Source organism: Ambystoma mexicanum, chromosome 1p (genome assembly GCF_040938575.1).
Source record: "Ambystoma mexicanum isolate Mex_15411 chromosome 1p, UKY_AmexF1_1, whole genome shotgun sequence".
In the NCBI taxonomy this organism is placed as follows: Eukaryota; Metazoa; Chordata; class Amphibia; order Caudata; family Ambystomatidae; genus Ambystoma; species Ambystoma mexicanum.
In genome coordinates this window covers 660,751,499-660,771,564 of record NC_090921.1, presented here as the reverse complement: position 1 = coordinate 660,771,564, position 20,066 = coordinate 660,751,499, and the positions used below count along the sequence as shown (strand labels likewise).

General features: G+C 46.0%; 1 protein-coding gene across 1 annotated transcript in view; it reads right to left on the bottom strand.

Moving 5' to 3' along the window:
* RPRD2 (regulation of nuclear pre-mRNA domain containing 2) overlaps positions 1-20,066 on the bottom strand; it is a 708,220-nt gene that overhangs the window by 400,215 nt on the left and 287,939 nt on the right. The window contains exon 4 of the mRNA XM_069649727.1: positions 19,363-19,431. Coding sequence (XP_069505828.1) covers positions 19,363-19,431 — 69 coding nt within the window. The remainder of the gene's footprint in view (positions 1-19,362; positions 19,432-20,066) is intronic.

Here is a 20,066-nt window from a genome sequence, read left to right as displayed (position 1 = left end):
AGTCCTTCAGAATCTCAAAATCCACCTTTTCAACTGACACCACCCCACCTTTGTCCTTCCCTCATCTCATTTCAACTATAAACGTTTCTACTCCTTTGTAACCAGCGCCTAGATGCCCATGGGCTTTTCATGCTGTTTTGCTTTTCTGATAAGTGTAAGGACTTCCTGAACCACTTACCCTATTGCACGAACCAAAAAGTTCTTGGACTCAGGAAGGCAGTAATACACACTTGGACCAACTCTTAGAATATAATTGGCTCTTTACAGGCCATTTATTCACAAACAGAAGTATACAGCTAGATATTGGAATAAATGCAATCGGTTATACATAAACACAAGCAAGATGGATTATACAAGGAGGTATATCAACGTTATGTGTAGTTGCAGAAGAAACCTTCATCTCAGCCACGACAACACTACTCAGTCCCAAGGAAGGTAGGCAAAGATCACAAGTGCTAACGATCCGGAGCGGAGCATCCTCCCTCTCAGTGCAATTTCATCACCCAGGGTTCCAATTCTCGGTCTTCCATCAGGATACCTATCCCCGCCCCTCCTAGGTTTCCAACCATCCCTGGTCGAAGGACAGACATCCAGCATGTGAGGTATAGAGAGGAAAAATCCAGTCAGTAGTGGAAAAACCCAGTTTGTCTCCCACGCTCTCGCTCCCAGCACCCCTTATCAATGCACCTGCACAACTCAACTTCATTCTTGGCTCGTCCTAGAGCGAACAATATAACAATTATCCTTCATAGTGAGCGCATCTGTTTCAGCATATCATCTTGCAACCACTGCAGAATTTATGTCTGCCTTCTAACCTAGCTCACAGAAACGTAGACTTTCATTGTGGTTTGAAAGTGAATGTCCAAAAATAGCTGCGCACCGGTGCCATATTTTTTGGCTCATTTTTGCATAGGCATTACACACGCTTCTTAATAAATGTACAAATAAAAATGCTCAAATCGCCTCATTCTGAGTAGTCTTGCAGCTGCATTTTGAACACTTTGAAGTTTCCCCATTAGGTAAAATGGGAGTCTGAGATAGAGGCTGTTTGCATAGTATTAAGTGAAATTATGGCCATGGCCGTTGTGGGTGAATGTTGTACGGTAAGATGCAACATAGCATGCACAGCTAGTAGAAACAGGCTTAGACTATAGCTTTGGCCTGTGAATCAAGAGTGACGATGTTCCAAAATTCCTTACTGTGGTTGACTGGTTTGTGCAAGAGTTCATCTCATCAGGCCAATGTATTGTGGTTGAGTTAGAACCTGTAGGATTACAGAGCATCAGTTCTGTTTTGTTAGGGTTGAGTTTTAGTCGTTTTGCCGTCATCCATGCATCCTGTGCAAAGCAGTTTAATGTCTGGTGTGTTTGGAGATAGGCGTTTCACAAATTTGTATTTTGTGTCTCATCCGTGTAGTTGTAGCAGGAGATACCCCTACTTGACATCAATAAATCTGGTATATCCTGTAGATGTTGAAAAGTAGATGGAGGAGTGTGTGGATCCGTGGGGTACTTTGCAGGTAAGGTGGAACAGGCTTACTGTAGTGAACATCCATTTGAGAAATTAATTTAAAAAGGAGCAACAGCCTTTTTTTCCTAAAGCAGCGCAAGCAGTCAAAGATCTTGCTTGATTGACAAAGGTGGCTCGAATGGTTTTAAACGGTTCACGAAAAATGGCCAAGTTATCGCCTATGCTTTGAGACGTTACAGGGGATAAGGGTGCACTAGAGGGAGCTCTTCCTGTAGCTTCTAAAAAGTTCTGCTGCTGGGTTGGTCACTTATGCAACGCAGTTGTGAAGGAATGATTTCTTGCTGCTTGCAAGGGTGGGAGCAGATGCTTTCAGCTATTTGAGGCCGGCATCTTGGTCTTCCATTTTCCTGGTTTTGAGCAATTGCCCCATTTGTAGTTCCGAGTAACGCAAGTTTGGAATTGACAATTGGTTAATTTTGTATAGGGACTACTTTCCTGTTGATAGTGAGGGCCAGGGTATATGTCTATGCAAATAGGACAAGCATACTCTACCTAAGCACTTAAAAGGTTAAGATCCAGGTGAACTCTGGAGGTTTTCCAAAAAAAACTCACGGGAGCCAGTGATCACAAAAGAGCTTTTGAAGGTTTCAGCAACATTTTCAGTAACAACCCTCTTCCAAGGCCCCGATTTCAACCACAACTGGGCTATGGTTAAGAAGCTTTTGAAGCTTTGTTAGTTTGATGACAACTAGATTGTAATCAGTCCATGAAAAGGATGCAACTTCGGTCATCTGCCAGCCATAGCTGGAAAGAAAAAACTATGGAGTGTGGGCTCCAGAATGGGTAGAGGTTGATGGTCCCATTTCCATTTGTCACTTGTGAGGCAAAAACATGGCTAAGGGATTCCGGTGGCAGTCAAACCAATTGTTAATATCACCTAGGACGGAATTAGAAACTATTTGCAGGTTCCATGTGCAGTCTGGACATTCTTCTTGAAAAAGGGAAAAGTCATATGGAAGTCTATAAATGAAACATTTAAAGGTGATGCATTGGAAAGAAGAGGTCCCAAACAGAGGAACCCTAGTTACAGAAACAAGTGTAGGGTATGTAAGGGGTACACCAAGCGGACTTGGTCCTCCTGTGATTAAGTAGAACCTTAAAGTAGGTGGATAAGAGTGCCAACTAGAGATGTACATCTGTCAGAAAACAAAGTTTCGGTCATGGTCAAGAAGTCCTTCATAAAGTCTTCAAGAAAACTGTGGACATTAGCTGAATGTTTGTTTGCAGGCTTGAAGTAGTGTAGTAGGCGGGGGGTGGGTCGTATACCAGCCGTGGATCATGGTAGTGGCATGCTTCGACTCACTTATGACCAGCCTCACAAAAGCAAGTGCTTCCTGAAGAAATGCCACATGTACACCACCATTAACTTCTACATTTAATTAATGTTGTTTGCATTTAAGCGTGGACATATATGCCAGCCGTGGATCATGGTAGTGGCATGCTTCTACTCACTTATGACCAGCCTCACAAAAGCAAGTGCTTCCTGGAGAAATGCCACATGTACACCACCATTAACTTCTACATTTAATTAATGTTGTTTGCATTTAAGCGTGGACATAAAAAAATGATTTCCTGTGTTGTACAATATTACAGACTGTATACGAATACAAAAGATAACCAACTCATAAAAACATTTACATTTCATAATCTTCCACAAAAACACGGCCAGTCAATGATTGCGCTAAATGAAGGGCAACAGACAATTGATGGCAGAAAAAGAACAGCCGAGGTAAAACGCCTGCCTTTGGATCTGTGCTTTAAAGATACTAAAATGTTCAAGAATCAAGTTTACCTTGCTGCCCCTGTCAGCCACAGCAGTAACCAGGCCCTCGCTGTGTTGAAGGGCCCCTGCAGTTGTGTGCTAGCCTCCCCCATGTTTGGAAACATGTGAGAAGGACTCCTCTTGTCCCAGAGCCCCTGGATTTGGACTCCCAGCAACTTGAGAGCAAAGAAAGCTGGCATCTTATTGTGATTCACCATTGTACTGCTTGGAGCCGTTTCTCCAGAACTCTGACACATTTGAACCACTAGGACCCTCCACTGCTGCCTTTTGCTCTCTTCCAATCTTCACACATTTGTACCACCAGAAGAACAAGTTACTTACCCCCGGCATTGTTCTTTCGACTGGCTGTTCCTCCCACGTATTCCTCATCTTTGATATTCGATATCCAGCTTCAGCTTCATCAGAAAAATAATTTCGGCAGCAGGCGCTGTGCGCCGATGCTATCAACTCGATGTCCCTCGAGGGCTGCTGTCTCGAGGATGAGGTCATTGCAGGTATATATAGCATGCGCAGCGCCTCTTGGATTCAGTTCTGTTTTTTCTTTCAGTAGAACTACCAGCATAACCACGGGTTTGACCGTACTAAGCATTGAAGGAGCAAATGCTGTAATAGTATGGGAAATTCTACTCTGGGGTAGGCTGGGAGGGCGATGAGGAATGTGAGAGGAACAGCAAGTATAAAGAAGGTTACCAGTCGTAAGTAACTGGTCCTTAGAGTGGATTGTGTCCTCCCATGTATTACTCATCTTTGATAGACTCCCAAAGCAGTGTTTGTTTTAGTGGAGGGCGTAAGAATTTTCTCAATGGTTTCTATGAACCGAATGGAGGACAGTTTTTCCAAAGCTTCCATCCTGACTGAGGGAAGAATCAAGGCAGTAATGCTTCATGAACGTGTGTATAGTAGACCACGTAGCTGCCTCGCACATCTTTTGGATAGGAACACCTCTCTGCAGAGCTGAGAATGTAGCCATGGCCCTGTTGCAATGGGCCCTCAAGCCTTCTGGAGGATCTTTGCCCGCCAGCCTGTAGCTTTCTAAAATTGCTAGAACGATCCATCTGGATATGGTCTGCTTTGTCACAGCATGACCCAGTTTGTGACCTGTATAGCCTATAAAAAACGGATCATCTAAATGAAGTTTGGATAATCTAGAAATTTAGAAGCTTGGCATACGTGGATCTAATCTGTGCACCTCTTTCCTCCTTGCCCAGGTGAGGTGGAGGGCAGAAAGGTGGGTAATACAATTTTCTGTCCTACGTGAAAATCTGAAACTATCCTAGGCAAAAATGAAGGCTTAACCCTCAGGATGCCCTTGTAGAAAATCGTAACGGGTGGTTTAGATGATAGTTGCCTGCAATTCACTGACTATACGGGCTGAAGTTAGTGCTACCAACAAAACTGTCTTCAACGTTAGCAACCTTAAATTAATCTAGAGGTTCAAATGGTGTACACATAAGAAAACACCAGATTAAGGTCCCAAACTAGAACCTGGAAAGGAGATTTTTCTCAGGGGTTGGGAGGGGGTTGGGGAGTGAACACATTGGTGAGGCCCTTCAGAAATTGTGTCACCAGTGGGATCTTAAAATATGAAGATTCTTCGGATGAGCACTTAAAGATGGATAGCACCACCAAATAGCCTTTAATTGTTCCAACCTGCAGCCCCAGATTGGCTAGGTCCAATATATAAAATACCACCTCTGGTGTTTTGCATAGTAAAGGGTCTATATTCTTGTCCCTGCACTAGCTGCAGACCTTTTTTCCAACAGCAGCGGTACAAGGACTTCGGGAGGTCCCAATCCTTGCATCTCAGCCTGTCAGAAAACCATGCACCAAGGCCAAAAGTCTTGACCTCTGGATGGACACTCTCGCGAGAGAAGGTCCTCTCTTTGTGGAAGATGCATTGGAGGGCAGATTGACATATGCAGAAGGTCCGGGTACCATGTCCTCCTGGCCCAATACGGTGCAACTAGGATCATGAGTTTCCCAAACTCTCAACCTCCTGATCAAGGGAGGAATGACGGGGACTGGAGGAAACGCGTACAGGAGTGAAAACTCCCAGTCCACCACAAACGCGTCACCTATAGCTCCTCTTAGAGGAAATTTCATGGAGCAGTACAGTTCGCACTTCCGGTCGACACTGGTAACAGATCCATTTGTGGGGTTCCCCAAAGGGTGACAATCTCTTGAAGGACTTCCTGAGGTAGTTCACACTTGTGGGAAACTGAGCTCTGCCTGCTCAGGGCTTCCGCCGCAGTGTTCTTCTCTCCCGCTAGGTGAACTGCAGATAGGGAAATTCCTTCTTGAATTGTCCAGTACCAGAGCTGCATTGCCTCTGCACAGTGGTAGTGACCCTAAATGTTTTCTCTTGTTCAGGTAGTACATGGTCACTGTGTTGTCCGTCATTATCAGGACATTATATCCCCGTACAAAGTGCAAAAAGGCCTTCAGTGCAAGTCTGATTGCCCTCCGCTCCAAAAGATTGATGTGTAGTTTGGACTCTGATGAGACCAACGACCGCTGATTGTCAGATCGCTGTCATGGGTTCCCCACCCCATGAGTGAGGCGTTAGTCACTAGTGTTATCTGCGGCCCCGGTTGCCAAAAAGGTTCTCCCTTCAGAATGTTGTCCTCGAAGGCCCACCACAGGAGATCCTGTGTGACCTTGCTCCGAATCTGACGTAGGTCCGACATGTTGCCCGAGAATTGAGACCATTGTGTTCCGAGAGCCCATTGAAGGGATCTTATGCACAGGCAAGCCTCTGGCACTGGAAAAATCCAAGATGCCATGAGGCCGAGCAACCTCAAAAAAGTGAAAAGCCGGAAGACGCTGGGCACTCTGAAACTTGGGAGACCATCTGCAGAATGTCTTGAGCCCTCATCTCGGGTGGTGAGCTCTTTCCCCAAAGATGTTTCCAGTAAGGCATTGATGAATTGGAGCTCAGATGGTTTCATATGTGACTTGAAATTGAGGGAGAAGCCCAGTCTGTGAAGAGAGTGGCAGGTGACGTTGAGATGATCCAGTGATTTTTTTCAAAAAAACGTTCCCTGATCAGCCAATCGCCCAGGTACGAGCAGACGTGAAACCCCCGCTCTCCTGAGACTCGCTGACACCACTGCCATCAGCTTGGTGAAAACGCTAAGGCGGAGGACAGCCCGAAAGGCAGAACTCGAAACTGATGAGAGCCGTCAATGACGAACCTCAGGTACTTTCTTTGCTTGAGATGGATTGGCACATGAAACTAAGCATCCTGAAGGTCCAATGACACCACCCAATCCTGGAGATGGAGTGCCTGAAGGATCTGAGAAAGTTGTACCATCTTGAACTTGTCGTTCCTGAGGAAGTTGTTCAAATATCTGAAGTCCAAGGTGGGTCTCAGTCTTGTGTCCTTCTTGGGTATTAGGAAATATGGAGAGTACCATACTTTGTTCCTTTCCACTACAGGGACTGGTTCTATAGCACCCATCTCTAACAGGGTCAACATTTCCTGCACAAGGAGTGGATCTGGAACCCTCAAAAAATGGATCCCCAGTGGAAGGTTCTGAGGTCTTGTCTCGCCATTCTTTCAGATGCTGAGACAGTGAGACAGTCTGCCTCACACTGGGGTTTCACGACTCAAGACCTTAGAGGTTTTGAGGCGGCTGAGGCAGTGGCTGTTGCGTAAGGATACCCCTGCTTGAGCGGGTTTTGCACCTCTCCCTCGTCCACCCAGAGGGAATCTTCTTTGGCCTCTTTGACCAGCCATTCCTCTTCCTCTTCCAACTGAGGAGTAATAGAAAAAAAATTCTACCTCTCAAAGTCTGTCCACTGGGGCGAAAAGGCTGGGGCTGCCTAATAGCAGCACCTAAAAATGTGGCTGCCATCTTCGAGGTCTGCAACTTCAAGACTTTTGTCAGCCTTGCTGCCAAAAAGGTGAGACCCGTCAAAAGGTATGTTAAGGAGTCTGGATTGCACATCCGGTGCAAATCCAGATTTCCTCAACCATGCAAATCTGCAAATGAAGGTGCATGTTGCCATGGCTCTGCTGATGCGGTCAGCAGAATACAGACCCGACTGAAGAGACTCGCACATGGCTTCTTTGCCAACTCTAATAGCCAAGACAAGGTCTTTCTTCCCCCTCAAGAATATGCTCAGCCGCCATTGAGACAGTCCCATACAGTGAATGAAAACTTTGCTAAGGCACAGATGGAGTTGGCTGACTTAAGAGCCATGCTCCCCGCAGAAAATACTTTCCTTGCCCATACATCTACTCTCGTCATTCCATATCTGGCGGGATGGTTGGATAAGCAGACTGTTTTGAGGTTGTCATAGCTGCCTGCACCACCAGACTTTCTGGGGTGGGGTGTTTATATGAGTAGTTGGGGCCACTACTGGATGGTCAGCATTTTCTTGCCAAGTTTTTGTTTACTGTCTGACTTGACTCTGGCATCTCCCAACTGGCAGACACCCTTTTTTCAAGCGCCATATGGAAAGGTAAAATGGGATCCATTTGCAGACCCTTATCAGGGATGTCTGTCAGATCATCCTGCTCAAAGGGGAGGGTAGGTCTACTCAATCCCAAGTAGTCTACAACCTTAGACATTAACTGTCTATATGATGCATCTGCATGTTCATCAGATTCAAGTTTACTAAATTCTAGCTCTGGTGAAGTGTCCACTCTACTGGCTGTTTGCAAGTTGTCAAAAATCTTTAAGCCTTGACCTCTGATAAAAAGCTATCAGGGACATTTGGTGTACCATAATGTAGCCCAAATGACACATTATCCAATGGCTCATTTCCCTCATAAATCGAGGTTAGTGATTTGAAATAATCCTTTCTACATAGAGTATACGTGTTATCTGGGATGGGCGTAGAAGGCGTCAAAAAATTTGAATTAGACGCTTGAGGAATCATTGATATTTTCAATGAATTCGTTTGACGCCACCAAAGGCTTTGATGGCACTGATGGCGTCGAAGGTGCCATTGGTGTCGATGGCAAAAGCGCAGCTGGCGTTGATGACCTAGACTTATTCTACAATTTACGGCTCAAAGGATCCTTAGAGGATTTCTCATTGCGTTGAGGCCTCGATGGCTCTGGATGTGGATCTGGCCTTCATTCCCGGGCTGAAGGGCACGCAGGATTTGGCTCAAGTCCTTTCCTTACTGGCTTTAGAAGGCGCGGTAGGAGCATGGCTTGTCGAGAGTTTTTGATTCTCAAATATTTTTCGCATTTCTAACCTAAATGCTTCCCATTCGGCCAGAGTGGAGGCCTTTGTGGGACAGGATATAGCGCTCTCAGGAGAGGAGTCCGAGGAAGAAGTCGAAGTAGGCGACCTGTGATGCCTCTTATTAGACTTCCTTGACAACGACAATGAGGCGTGGTGGGAGCCACTCCTCGGCCTGGACCTTTTCACCTTCTTGCTTCGAGGAGAGTCGCCTCTCGCATCATCAGAAGGTTTCTTTGACAAGGTAGTCGATGGGATTTCTTGGAGTTTCTACCAATTTCCCTTTTCGCTCCTTCAGAGCTTTTCCGGTCATTGACTGGCATTTCGAGTAGGCCGAGGTCTTGTGCTCCACGCCAAATTGAATATTTGTATAGCGCCTATACAGAATGTGTTTCAAAGCACTTTAAGGAGGGAGGGAACATGGGAGAATACAATTACATTCTTACAAGTCCTTGAAACAAATCAGAATGTGAAAAATAACCATCATAATCAGCCTTGCGACATTTCAGATAGTGAAAGGAACAATTAAGGAGAAGAGGAAGAGTGAGACAAAACCAGGAGTAACATTACTATGCCTGGCGACAATTGATGTAGTGCATGAGTAACAAGAGGAAGAGGGTGTCGAAAAGGGGAGGATGGGAGGAACAAATCAAGCGACTATCAAAATAGGTCAGACAATTCAGAATAGTGCTGGGGGAGTGGGAGGAGAAGACGAGGAGGGAAGGGTGAGACAGACAAGCTGCTATCAGGTCACAGGACAACTGATAAGAGTAAGTGCAAATGGACACAAAAAGGGGGGAGGAGAGGGGAAAGGAGGCTGCAAAGACTGGCAGAGGGGAAAGTAGAGGGGGGGGGGGAGAGAGGTCAGGTGGCTGCGAAAGACAGGCAGCTACGATTACTATGCCTGACGGCAATTGAAGTAACGTTAGAATTCAACAAGAAAGGGGGAGGGGGAAGGGGCTATGAAAGACAGGCGGCTATGATCATTATGCCAGACGGCAATTGGGGTAGTGCCTGGAATTAACAGGTGGAGGGAAGGTCATCGGGAGGGTAGGGGGCAGCCTAGAACCATCACAGGGGGAATGGGGGTGGGTCTTACAAACACTGTCATGGGGGCATGGGGTACAAACACTGACAAGGGGTACAAACACTGACAAAGGGGGCATAAACACTCACAGGGGCATGGGGCATAAACACTGACACAGGGGCATGGGGCACACGGTCACAGGGTGGGGGGCACAAACAAAATCACAGGGGGCCATGGGGGCACAAACACTGACAGGGGCATGGTGGTGGGTGAGGGTCACAAACAAAGTCATGAGGCAGCAAAGCTGCGTACCGTGGTGGACAGGGGTAGACAGGGCCTTTGTCGAGGGCCTTAGTGGATGTGCCAGCTCCCGCCTCCCGGTTGCTCCCATTGGGCTATCAGGGCTCGAGGCACCACAAGCATACACAATGTGGATATTTATTGACATCTTGGAACCACAGTCCTGGCACTTTTTAAACCCAGTGTTTGGGGTAGTAGGTGTCGAAGATGAAGACTTTCACGAATTAACTATTGAAGCACACTGTAGTTCTTCCAAACGAAAGCTTACTCAGAAAAACAGAACTGAAGCCAACAGGCGCTGCGCGTGCTATATGTACCTTCGATGACATCCTCGAAACGGAGGCCCTCGAGGGACATCGGGTCAACTGCATCGACGCACAGCGCCCTCTGCCGAAAACGTTTTGCCAAAGCAGCTCAAGCTGGATAATGAATATCAAAGAGGAATACTTTGGAGGACACAATGCATTAGAACCTTCCGTTGCTGCCTTTTGCACTCTTCCGATCTTCACCCAGCAGCCAAGTAGTCTGGTTTGGCCATGCAGGATCAGCAGGAACTGCAATAAGGTACTATTGATGGCTAACCTTCCCTCTCAATCAGGTCCATCTTTGAGACCTAGAGACTGGCCAAGCCATTTTAAGCCCCTTTGCAACTTCAAGAAACATAATTTTTTAACATTGTTGTCTCTTTGCATATTGTGTGTTCTTTCTACATGGGTGGGCTTTTACAGCACTAACTTGATTGGAAATGCCTTTATTTTGGACTGTTATATTTTGCTGTTTGGGTTGCTACTGGACCACATTCACACCTATCTTGAGTGTATAATCTTTCCTCAGCCCCCGTTAACACAAATGGCGAAGGAGATCTCTTAACTGTGCCGGTTTTACTTTTAGGATTGATTGGGCTCTTGGTTTGTTTAAGTGTGAGAGCTGATTGGGCGCTTTGGCCTCTATTCACCCTTGTACTCCGAAGGGCAGAAGACAGTCACAGTGATATGGGGCATAATTAAGAAAAAAGAGAATACTAAAATGGTACAAATGCAAGGGCAGAGGCTTCATACTTGGGATATACCTTGGGCAAGTACATACAAGTTTTTCAGGTCCATTCCTGAACTCACCTGAAGACTGCAGTTGTGATAGGCTGCTGTTGAGGGTCCTGGTGTGGCCTTTGGCCTAACTGCCGGTGGCCACGGCCCGCTGTTCTTGCTTCCCTGAGCTGGTGGAATTCCTTAATGGGCTCCTCATTTACTTCTTCCCATTTTCCTTGCTGGTTTGACTGGCTGCCCTGGACTCTTCTTCGCCTTTATTTGCTGTACCCTAGGTAACATCCTTTTGGCTCGAGTACCTAAAGGTAGGGGTCTTCCATTTGTTGTCGTGGACATCCAAATGGCTTCTAGCTGCTTTGTCTGAAATGTGGAATGGCTTGATACGCCTCTAGTAGTTTTCCTCATGGGACTATTTTCTTGCTGGCTGTCTGGGCCAGTCTGCTTCCCTACGCCGACCCATGCAGTGCATCTATTGATTGTCCAGCTTAAACCCCAAAGAAATTAAATTAAGGCCAATAGTAGAACAGTAAATTATTACATGCTGGATTGGTCAGGTTTTCTTTCTTTTTTATTAGAGTTACTGTGCCATATTGTTTTTATTTGTGTTTGGTTTAAACAAAACATTTACAAACATTGAATTAAAAATACTCATAAAAACATGTACATACACGTTAAAAATTGACTATAAAAAGTGAATACAAAAGTGCAGAGTGCATAGTAGTGCAAAGATGTGCAGAATTTCTTTGATGCACAAGTGACAATTAGTGGCTGCCGATTGAAGATAAACACATAATGAAGCAAGCATGTTGCTTGTCTAAGAGTCAGCCAAAAAAAGGTTATATAGAATTACAGTACCTCTAATACACTTGTACATAGATTGGTCAGGTTTAACAATTTAAAACACCTTTGTTCAGTTTGCACCTGTGTGTCTAGCTAAATAGTCTAGACATATTAATCTAACCTAACCAATGTTTTTCCTATAACCAGTGGTGTGCATACGGTTAAATGAATTTGTTCCCTCGGACGTCTGATCTGTTTTCAGTGATATACTCATTGATTTTGTAGTCTCCCGGTCTGCATTTGTGGTTTACTACATAGGGCCAATTAGACCTCTTTGCTGAGCTGAGCAATGTAACAAACGCCCCAATTGCTTGTCCCAGTCAGTTCTTTTACACTGTACATTAACTTAAGATTTGTTTTTTTGAGACATCTGTGTTTAGTTTCTCCTCTCACCCCCATTTCATTTCCTTCTATTGCATTCCCTCCATTTATCCATGTGTTTTTTCTTCAACTCGCCTTTCACCCCTTTCTCTCGTTCCCTCTCCCTGCACTTTTCTTACCCCCTCTGGCCAAACATCACTTGCTTTTCCACTTATGTATTATCCTTTACACTCACCAGTTTTCCTATAATTTGTGATAATGTATTTTCCCATTTTCAGGTTTCATATGGAGGACTATTTGTTTTGATTGTGCAATTATGTGGTGCCACTTAGTCGTCTAGATACAAATTGGAAACCTGCAGACTGGAATGCATTCGTAGCAATTACCTAGTAGAATAACCCCCCAGAGGTTTAAATCCCCAGGCTCACTTTAGCTTCTGCTTGCAGCCTAGAAGAGCCTAGTTAGCTCAACAACTTGGACATACGCCTGACTTGCCAGGCCAACTGTTATACACACACCAATGTAGCATTACCTCCAACGTGAAAAACTGTCAGTGAGCATTAGAACACATCACCAAGGTGTTTAAAACACGGTGGGACATCTATACAAATGGCCAAAAATGTAAAGGATGCACCTAATGTGGAAGTTAAATTTGCAGAATCTTAAGTACTGTTATTCCCCGGTGGTAGCTCCTGTTTACTGGGGCATGCTAGATACCAATGAACTGCTTTTTGCTCTTGTTCCTCACATCTTTCTCATTCTAAAATCATGGATATGTTATTTATACAATTACCTCTTTTTATGCCACTCATTATGATAAGCACTTTACTAATAGAGAGGCCAATCACAAGGGAAAGGCAAGTGAGGCATTCAGCAGTGAAAACTGAGAATAGAAAGCTATCCAAGTTAGAGTTTAGGATGCAGACGGGCAACCACTGTCCACCATGTATGTTTAGTGTTGTGCAGAATGTTCATCTCAAGTAAGGCAATAAAAAGAACAAGTTATGTCTTACCTTGTAACGTTCTTTCGATCGGATGTTCCTCCGACGTATTCCTTATCTTTGATAATTCGTCTCCAGCTTGCTGGCCTCGGAAATGTTTTCTCTGTAGAGGGCGCTGCATGTCGACGTCCGCCGAGTCAATGTCCCTCGACAGCCCCGTATCGGCACCGATGTCACCATGCCCATAAATAGTCCGTTGCTCAGTTCCGTTTTGTAGCATAAGATAAGTCATGCCTGAATTGGTTATTGACCTTGAAGGAGCGTAAGCTGCCACCACAAGGGAAATATTACTGCGGGAATGGATGGGAGGGTCGATAAGGAATACGTCGGAGGAACATCCCATCAAAAGAACGTTACAAGGTAAGAAGTAACTTGTTCTTCGATGGGATTGTGTCCTCGGACATATCCCTCATCTTTGATAAACTCCCATAGCAGTGGCATGTAATTGGAGGTGGGAGTGATAATGTCATGTATCCCTTTTAGGAATGAACCGAATAATACGGCTTTGCCAAATCTGGTCTCTTGACTAGTGGAGGAATCCAGGTTGTAAAATGTTGTGAATGTATGTGCGGACGACCATGTGGCAGCCGCACATGTGTCTCGAACCGGTACCCCTCTTTGGAGGGCTGAAAAGGCTGCGATAGCCCTGGTTGAATGAGCCCTAAGATTTTGGGGTGGCTCTTTCCCAGCCAGTTTGTAACATTCCAGAATGGCCAAAATAATCCACCTGGAAATGGTCTGTTTTGTTATGGGTAGTACCAACTTGTGACCCGAGTATCCTACAAACAGTTGGTCTGCTTGCCTAATCCTAGCCAGTCTGCTGATGTAAAAGCTCAGAGCTCGCCTTGTGTCCAGCCTATGTAGCCTTTCATCCTCTTTCCCTGGATGGGGAGGAGGGTAGAACTAAGGTAAGGTAATTTTCTGAGTGATGTGAAATTCAGAAACCACCTTTGGGAGGAAATTAGGCTTCACCTGTAGGACAACTTTGTCCTTATGGAAAATTGTATGGGGGGGGTTACAAGAAAGAGCTTGTAATTCGCTCACCCTCCTAGCAGATGTTAGTGCTACCAATAGGACAGTTTCAAAAGTGAGAAATCTCAGCGAACAAGAGTTAAGTGGTTCGAATGGAGTACCCATTAGGAAATTTAAGACTAAATTTAAGTCCCATAAGGGAACTTGGAATGGTCTTGGAGGATAAACATTAGTTAATCCTTGAGAAATTGTATTACTAGAGGTAGTTTGAAATATGATGGTTCCTCTGCAGTGCACTTGAAGACTGAAAGCGCTGCGAGATAACCTTTTACAGTGGCAACTTGAAGGCCTGAGTTTGCCAAGTAGAGTAGAAACGATAACACCGTTGGTGTACCACATGAAAAAGGGTCGATATTCTCTTCTCTACTTCAGCTGCAAAATTAGTTCCAACGGCAACGGTATAAAAACTTTGTTGCTGGCCTTCTGGCCGAAAGCAACACCTCCATGACGTCATCAGGGAGGTCCCAATCCTTGTACCTCACCCTTTCAGAAGCCAAGCGTGAAGGTTGAGGGTTCTGATGTCTGGATGGAGAACCTGACCTCCCTTCTGTGAGAGAAGACTCTCTTTGAGTGGAAGACGGATTGGAGGACAGATGGACATATCTAGAAGGTCCGGGTACCACGTTCTCCTGGCCCAGTCCGGGGCAATTAGGATCATGGTTTTCCAGAATATTCTCAACCTCCTGATCATTTGAGGAATAACAGGGACTGGTGGAAAAGCGTAAAGGAGTGGGAACTCCCAGTCCACTACGAATGCGTCCCCTAGAGCTCCTCTCGGGGGAAATTCCCTTGAACAGAACAGATCACACTTCCTGTTGGTGCTTGTGGCGAACAGATCCACCTGAGGGGTTCCCCAAAGGGCGAAGATCTCTCGAAGGACTTCCTGAGCTAGCTCCCACTCGTGAGAGACTGTGCTCTGCGCCTGCTCAGAGCGTCCGCTGTCAAGTTCTTCTCTCCGGCTAGGTGGACTGCCAATAGAGATTCCTTCCTGAATTGCCCAAAACCAGAGCTGCATTGCCTCTCTGCACAGTGGCAGTGACCCTACACCTCCTCTTTTGTTGAGGTAGTGCATGGCCACCGTGTTGTCTGTCATTATCAGGACATTTCTCCCCTGTACTGATGGCAGGAAAGCTTTCAGCGCTAGTCTGATCGCTCTCAGCTCTAATAGGTTGATGTGTAGTCTGGACTCTGATGGAGAACAACGACCGCTGATGGTCAAGTCGTTGGCATGGGCTCCCCACCCCGTGAGTGAGGCGTCTGTAACTACTGTTATCTCCGGCCATGATTGCCAAAACAGTTCTCCTTTCAAGATGTTCTCTGGATAGGCCCACCATTGAAGGTCGTGGGCTACCTTGTCCGGAATCCGGAGGGCATCTGTCATTCTCCCTGAGAATTGCGACCACTGAATTCTCAGTGCCCACTGAAGAGATCTCATTCTCAGGCGAGCCTCTGGCACAAGGAAGATGCAGGATGCCATGAGGCCTAGCAACCTCAAAAAGTCGAAGGCTGGGAGACGTTGGGCATTTTGAAACTTGTTGACCATCTGCAGAATATCTTGAGCCCTCGCCTCTGGTGGTGAGGCTTTTCCCAGCGAAGTGTCCAGGACCGCTCCAATGAACTGGAGTCTCTGTGATGGTATCATCTGTGACTTCTTTAAATTGAGGGAGAAGCCCAGTTTTTGAGGGAAGTGGAAGACATAATCTAGCTGGATCTGAGCTTGTTCCGAAGATACAGCTCTGATCAGCCAATCGTCCAGGTAGGGGTAGACGTGGATCCCTTCCCTCAGACTTCCCGACATTAGCTTGGTGAAGACCCTCGGGGCGGAGGTCAGCCCAAATGGCAGAACTCAAAATTGATAATGAGAGCTGCCAATTGCGAAACTCAGGTATTTCCTGTGTTTGAGATGGATTGGCACATGGAAATAAGCATCCTGAAGGTCCAGAGATACCAGCCAGTCCTGGAGCTGGAGGGCCTGAAGGATCTGAGAGAGAGTTACCATCTTGAACTTGTCCTTCCTGAGGAACTTGTTCAATTCTCCCAAGTCCAGGATGGGTCTCAGTCCTCCGTCCTTCTTTGGTATGAGAAAGTAGGGGGGAGTGCCAGCCCTTGTTGCTGTCCGCTACAGGTACCGGTTCTATGGCACCTTTCTCTAGCATGTCTATAATTTCCTGCAAGAGGAGCGGATCTGGAACTTTTAGAGATCTGTGCCCCGGTGGATGACTATGAGGGATGTGTAGAAAGGGTAGGCAGTAACCCTGGGCAACTGTCTCCAATGCCCAAGCATCTGACGTAATAGCCTGCCATTCTGTCAGATGGTGAGTTAACCTGCCCCCTGCAGGTGTTTTGTGTGGAAAGACCTCAGAGTGGTTTGGGGGCGGCTGATGCAGATGCCGAGGGTAAAGAGGCACCTGCTGAGGCTTTAGTACTTTTAACCAGTCCACCTCGGGTGGATCTCCTTTGGCCCCTTTGAGCCGGCTGTCCTCTGCCTTTCCCGAATGCGGAATAATAGCGAAAGGACTTTCCTCTCCCAGAGGTTCCTGAGGGGCGAAAAGAAGTTTGGCGGATTGCAGCTCCTAAAGATTTTGCCGCTGCTTTAGATGTTTGCAACTTTTCCAGACTGTCATCAGCCTTTTTACCGAATAAAGAAGAGCCGTCAAAGGGCATATTCAAAAGTCTGGCCTGTACATCTGGAGCAAAGCCAGACTTTCGCAACCACGCATGCCTGCGGATTGTCGTACTTGCCGCCATGGCCCTGCTGATACTGTCAGCAGAATTGATGCAAGTTTGAAGTGACTCGCACATGGCATCTTTGCCATCTTTAATGATGTTAAGAAGGCTTCCCTTTCCTCTCCTTCCGGTATGCAGTCAGCGCTGATTAAGCACACTCCCACAGTGTGTGACTGAACCTGGCGAGCGTACAGGTGGCGTTGATGGACTTCAACGCCATACTACAAGCAGAAAATACTTTTTTGCCATAGAATCGTACCTTTTGTCATCTCTATTCTGTGGGACAGTAGGGTAAGCGGATCTGCTGCTTGATGAAGTTGCCGCTTGAACCACCAGGCTCTCTGGAGTCGGGTGTTTTGCTAAAATTCAGGGTCAGCCGCAGCTACCCTATACTTGGCTGAAAATCTTTTATTGACTGCAGGGATAACCTCAGGAGTTTCCCAATTTGATGAAATCTTCCTTTGCAAGGCTGCATGGAAGGGGACCACAGGATCCTCCTGTGGACCTTTGTCTTTTATGTCTGTCAGGTCATCCTGTTGAAACAGGTGAAGGCGCAGACCAACCCATAAATTCAATAATCCTTGCCATCAGGGTTCTACAGGGTGTTTCAGCATGTTCCCCTGGGTCTGGTTTGACAAATTCCACTTCTTGGGAAGTGTCCAGCCCACTTGCCTCATGTAATGATTCCTGTAGCTCTTTCAACCTTCTTTCCTCAGAGGTAAAATCCTCTGAAACAGGTAGTGTGGTCTTCTGCAACCCGAAGGTTTCCTGGTCAGAACCCTCCCCTTCATAGATGAAGATAATCCGGGGTACTCTGACCTCGGAAATGGTGTAAAACCCCTTCCTAAGGCAGAAGGAGCCAAACTCATTATTGGGCGAGAAAACGTTGATGTCGTCGACGCCGATGTGACAGGCTTCGAAGGCGCCGAGAAAGGCATCTACAAAACTGGAAGAGGCCTCGAAGAACTCGAGAGGATCGGGATCCTACTCGAGGATGTCGACGACGGTCTCGACGTCGTGCCGGAGGCTCTTGGTATCACCGTTGGCTGTGAAGTAGCCGTGGTTTTCTCTTTTATCGGCGTCGATGTCGGAGTCGGCGATGGCGTCGATTCGATCGACGCATCTAAGAACCCTTCGACAACAGCGTCGATGGCGCCGATCCATGCGTCAAAGGGATCTTCGACGACAGCGAAGATGGTGCCTTCTGGCCCGTGGCGCTCTCGGGTGGACTCTTTCACCGGGTGCAGCGACTCGCAGCGTTTTGATTTTTTGGGGGCATCACCCTCAGATGTCTTCGAGGGGGTCGAGGCCGCTTTCTTGAAGACGCTTAGCATTTTCTTCCTGAATTCCTCCCACTCAGCCTGAGAGCTGTGTTTTGTGGGGCAGGAGACTCTTTCTGGGGAAACGGAAGATGACGAGGAAGGGGATCTTCAACGTCTCTTCTTTGAGTGTCTAGATCTCGACGAATGGTGGGAGCTACTTCGAGACCTAGAATGGGAATGCTTTCGACGGCGAGGAGACGAATGCCTCGACCCGGCCAAAGAAACTTTCGAGGAGGTTCTGACTGACTTACCTCTCTCGAGCTTCCCCTTGCGCTCCTTCAAGGCTTTCGCCGTCATGGATATGCAGTCCTCACACTCTGAACAATGGTGATCGACTCCCAAGCACCACAAGCAGATCCTGTGTGGATCCGTTATCGACATTTTCTTTACGCAGTCTTGACATTTTTTGAAGCCGGACCGCTAGGTCGTCGGTTCCGATGAAGAAGCCATCGAGAAGAAGTTGGTATTTCGAGTAAATATAAGAGGTTTTATCTGACTGAACTGAGAAACGATATTCCGAGGCCCCACGAAGCGCGGAAAAACGGAACTGAGCAACGGACGCCGCACGTGGCTATTTATGGGCATGGTGACGTCGGCGCAGATACAGTGGCTGTAGAGGGACATCTACTCGGCGGACGTCGACGCGCAGCACCCTCTACAGAGAAAACAAGACAAGCAAGCTGGAGACAAATTATCAAAGATAAGGAATACGTCGGAGGACACAATCCCTTCGAAATTATATTCTTAACTAGGTTAAAACATCATTGAGGATCTAGATCAAAATTCAGCATTCACACATTTGTTATTACCGTCAGTGCATGTGAAGGGAAAATCCTAAAGCGCATTGGGTAATGCGAGAGAAAACACTGTAGGAAAATTACATTACGACGCCTCAGAAATTAACATCTTCAAAACTATTTCATTAAAATGGAATTGAATACAACGGTCGGAAGAAATTAATGAACTTGAATACATGTTAGTCACTGACAAAAATAGTCTTTAAATTAGGAGTCAAATGTATAGGCCTCAAATCATGGACCTTACTGAAGTGCAACATGTATAGCTAGTGAAACGTCTGCTCAGTTTACAAATAAAACTGCAGAATATCAGTTCCTGCCCCCCAAAAGTCATAACTGGAAGGAACCACAAAAAAACAAGTACTTGATATATTGGTATGCAAATTAGGATTGAAAAAACAAATTTCAAGAATCAGAGAGCATCACCGTCCTTTATCTCACCTTCAACAACTTTCTCTGCTACCTTGGTCCGGACACTCTTGCTTCTTTCGCGTTTCCCCCATCCCGTGTCTTATAAAAAGAAACAAATTAAAAGCAACAAAACCTTCAAACCCATATTGAGGGCAAACAACAACCCTGAAGATTAACTGGCCACGTAGAGGCCTAACAGTAAAGAACAGCAGTGTGTTTGATAATCCATCTGACATTTGGGAAAGCATCTTGGTCTGTGGCAGAAAAGCATTTGGAAATTCATTCTCAAACTGGTAATCTATTATATTTTAATATTGGACATTCACAAAGTGGTCAGACCCCTACAACTATGGTCAAGAAAGGAGTTGCAAGGTCAAAATAAAATGTGGATATTACACAACTAATACAAATGGGATGGCTCGAAGATGCTTACAAATTAATTAGTGCGACAAAGGGAGGATAACAGGGACAGGTAACATCTGTGGTGCGATCAGGAAAAAAAGTATCCCTTTTTGAATTAATTACCCAGACAACAACCTTACCTGACAACCGTCAAAGTAAAATTCAAAGTGGAAGCAGCAGATCAATAATTCGGAACAGATAAATGAATGAATGCAGGCAGTGTTTTCTCAGCCAGCATTTAAAATATTTTACACCAGCCCTTCTTCAGTCTATTTACTAGTAATGTTCTACCATTGAGTTTGGTAATAATTACTTATATGCTTTTTCCTGAA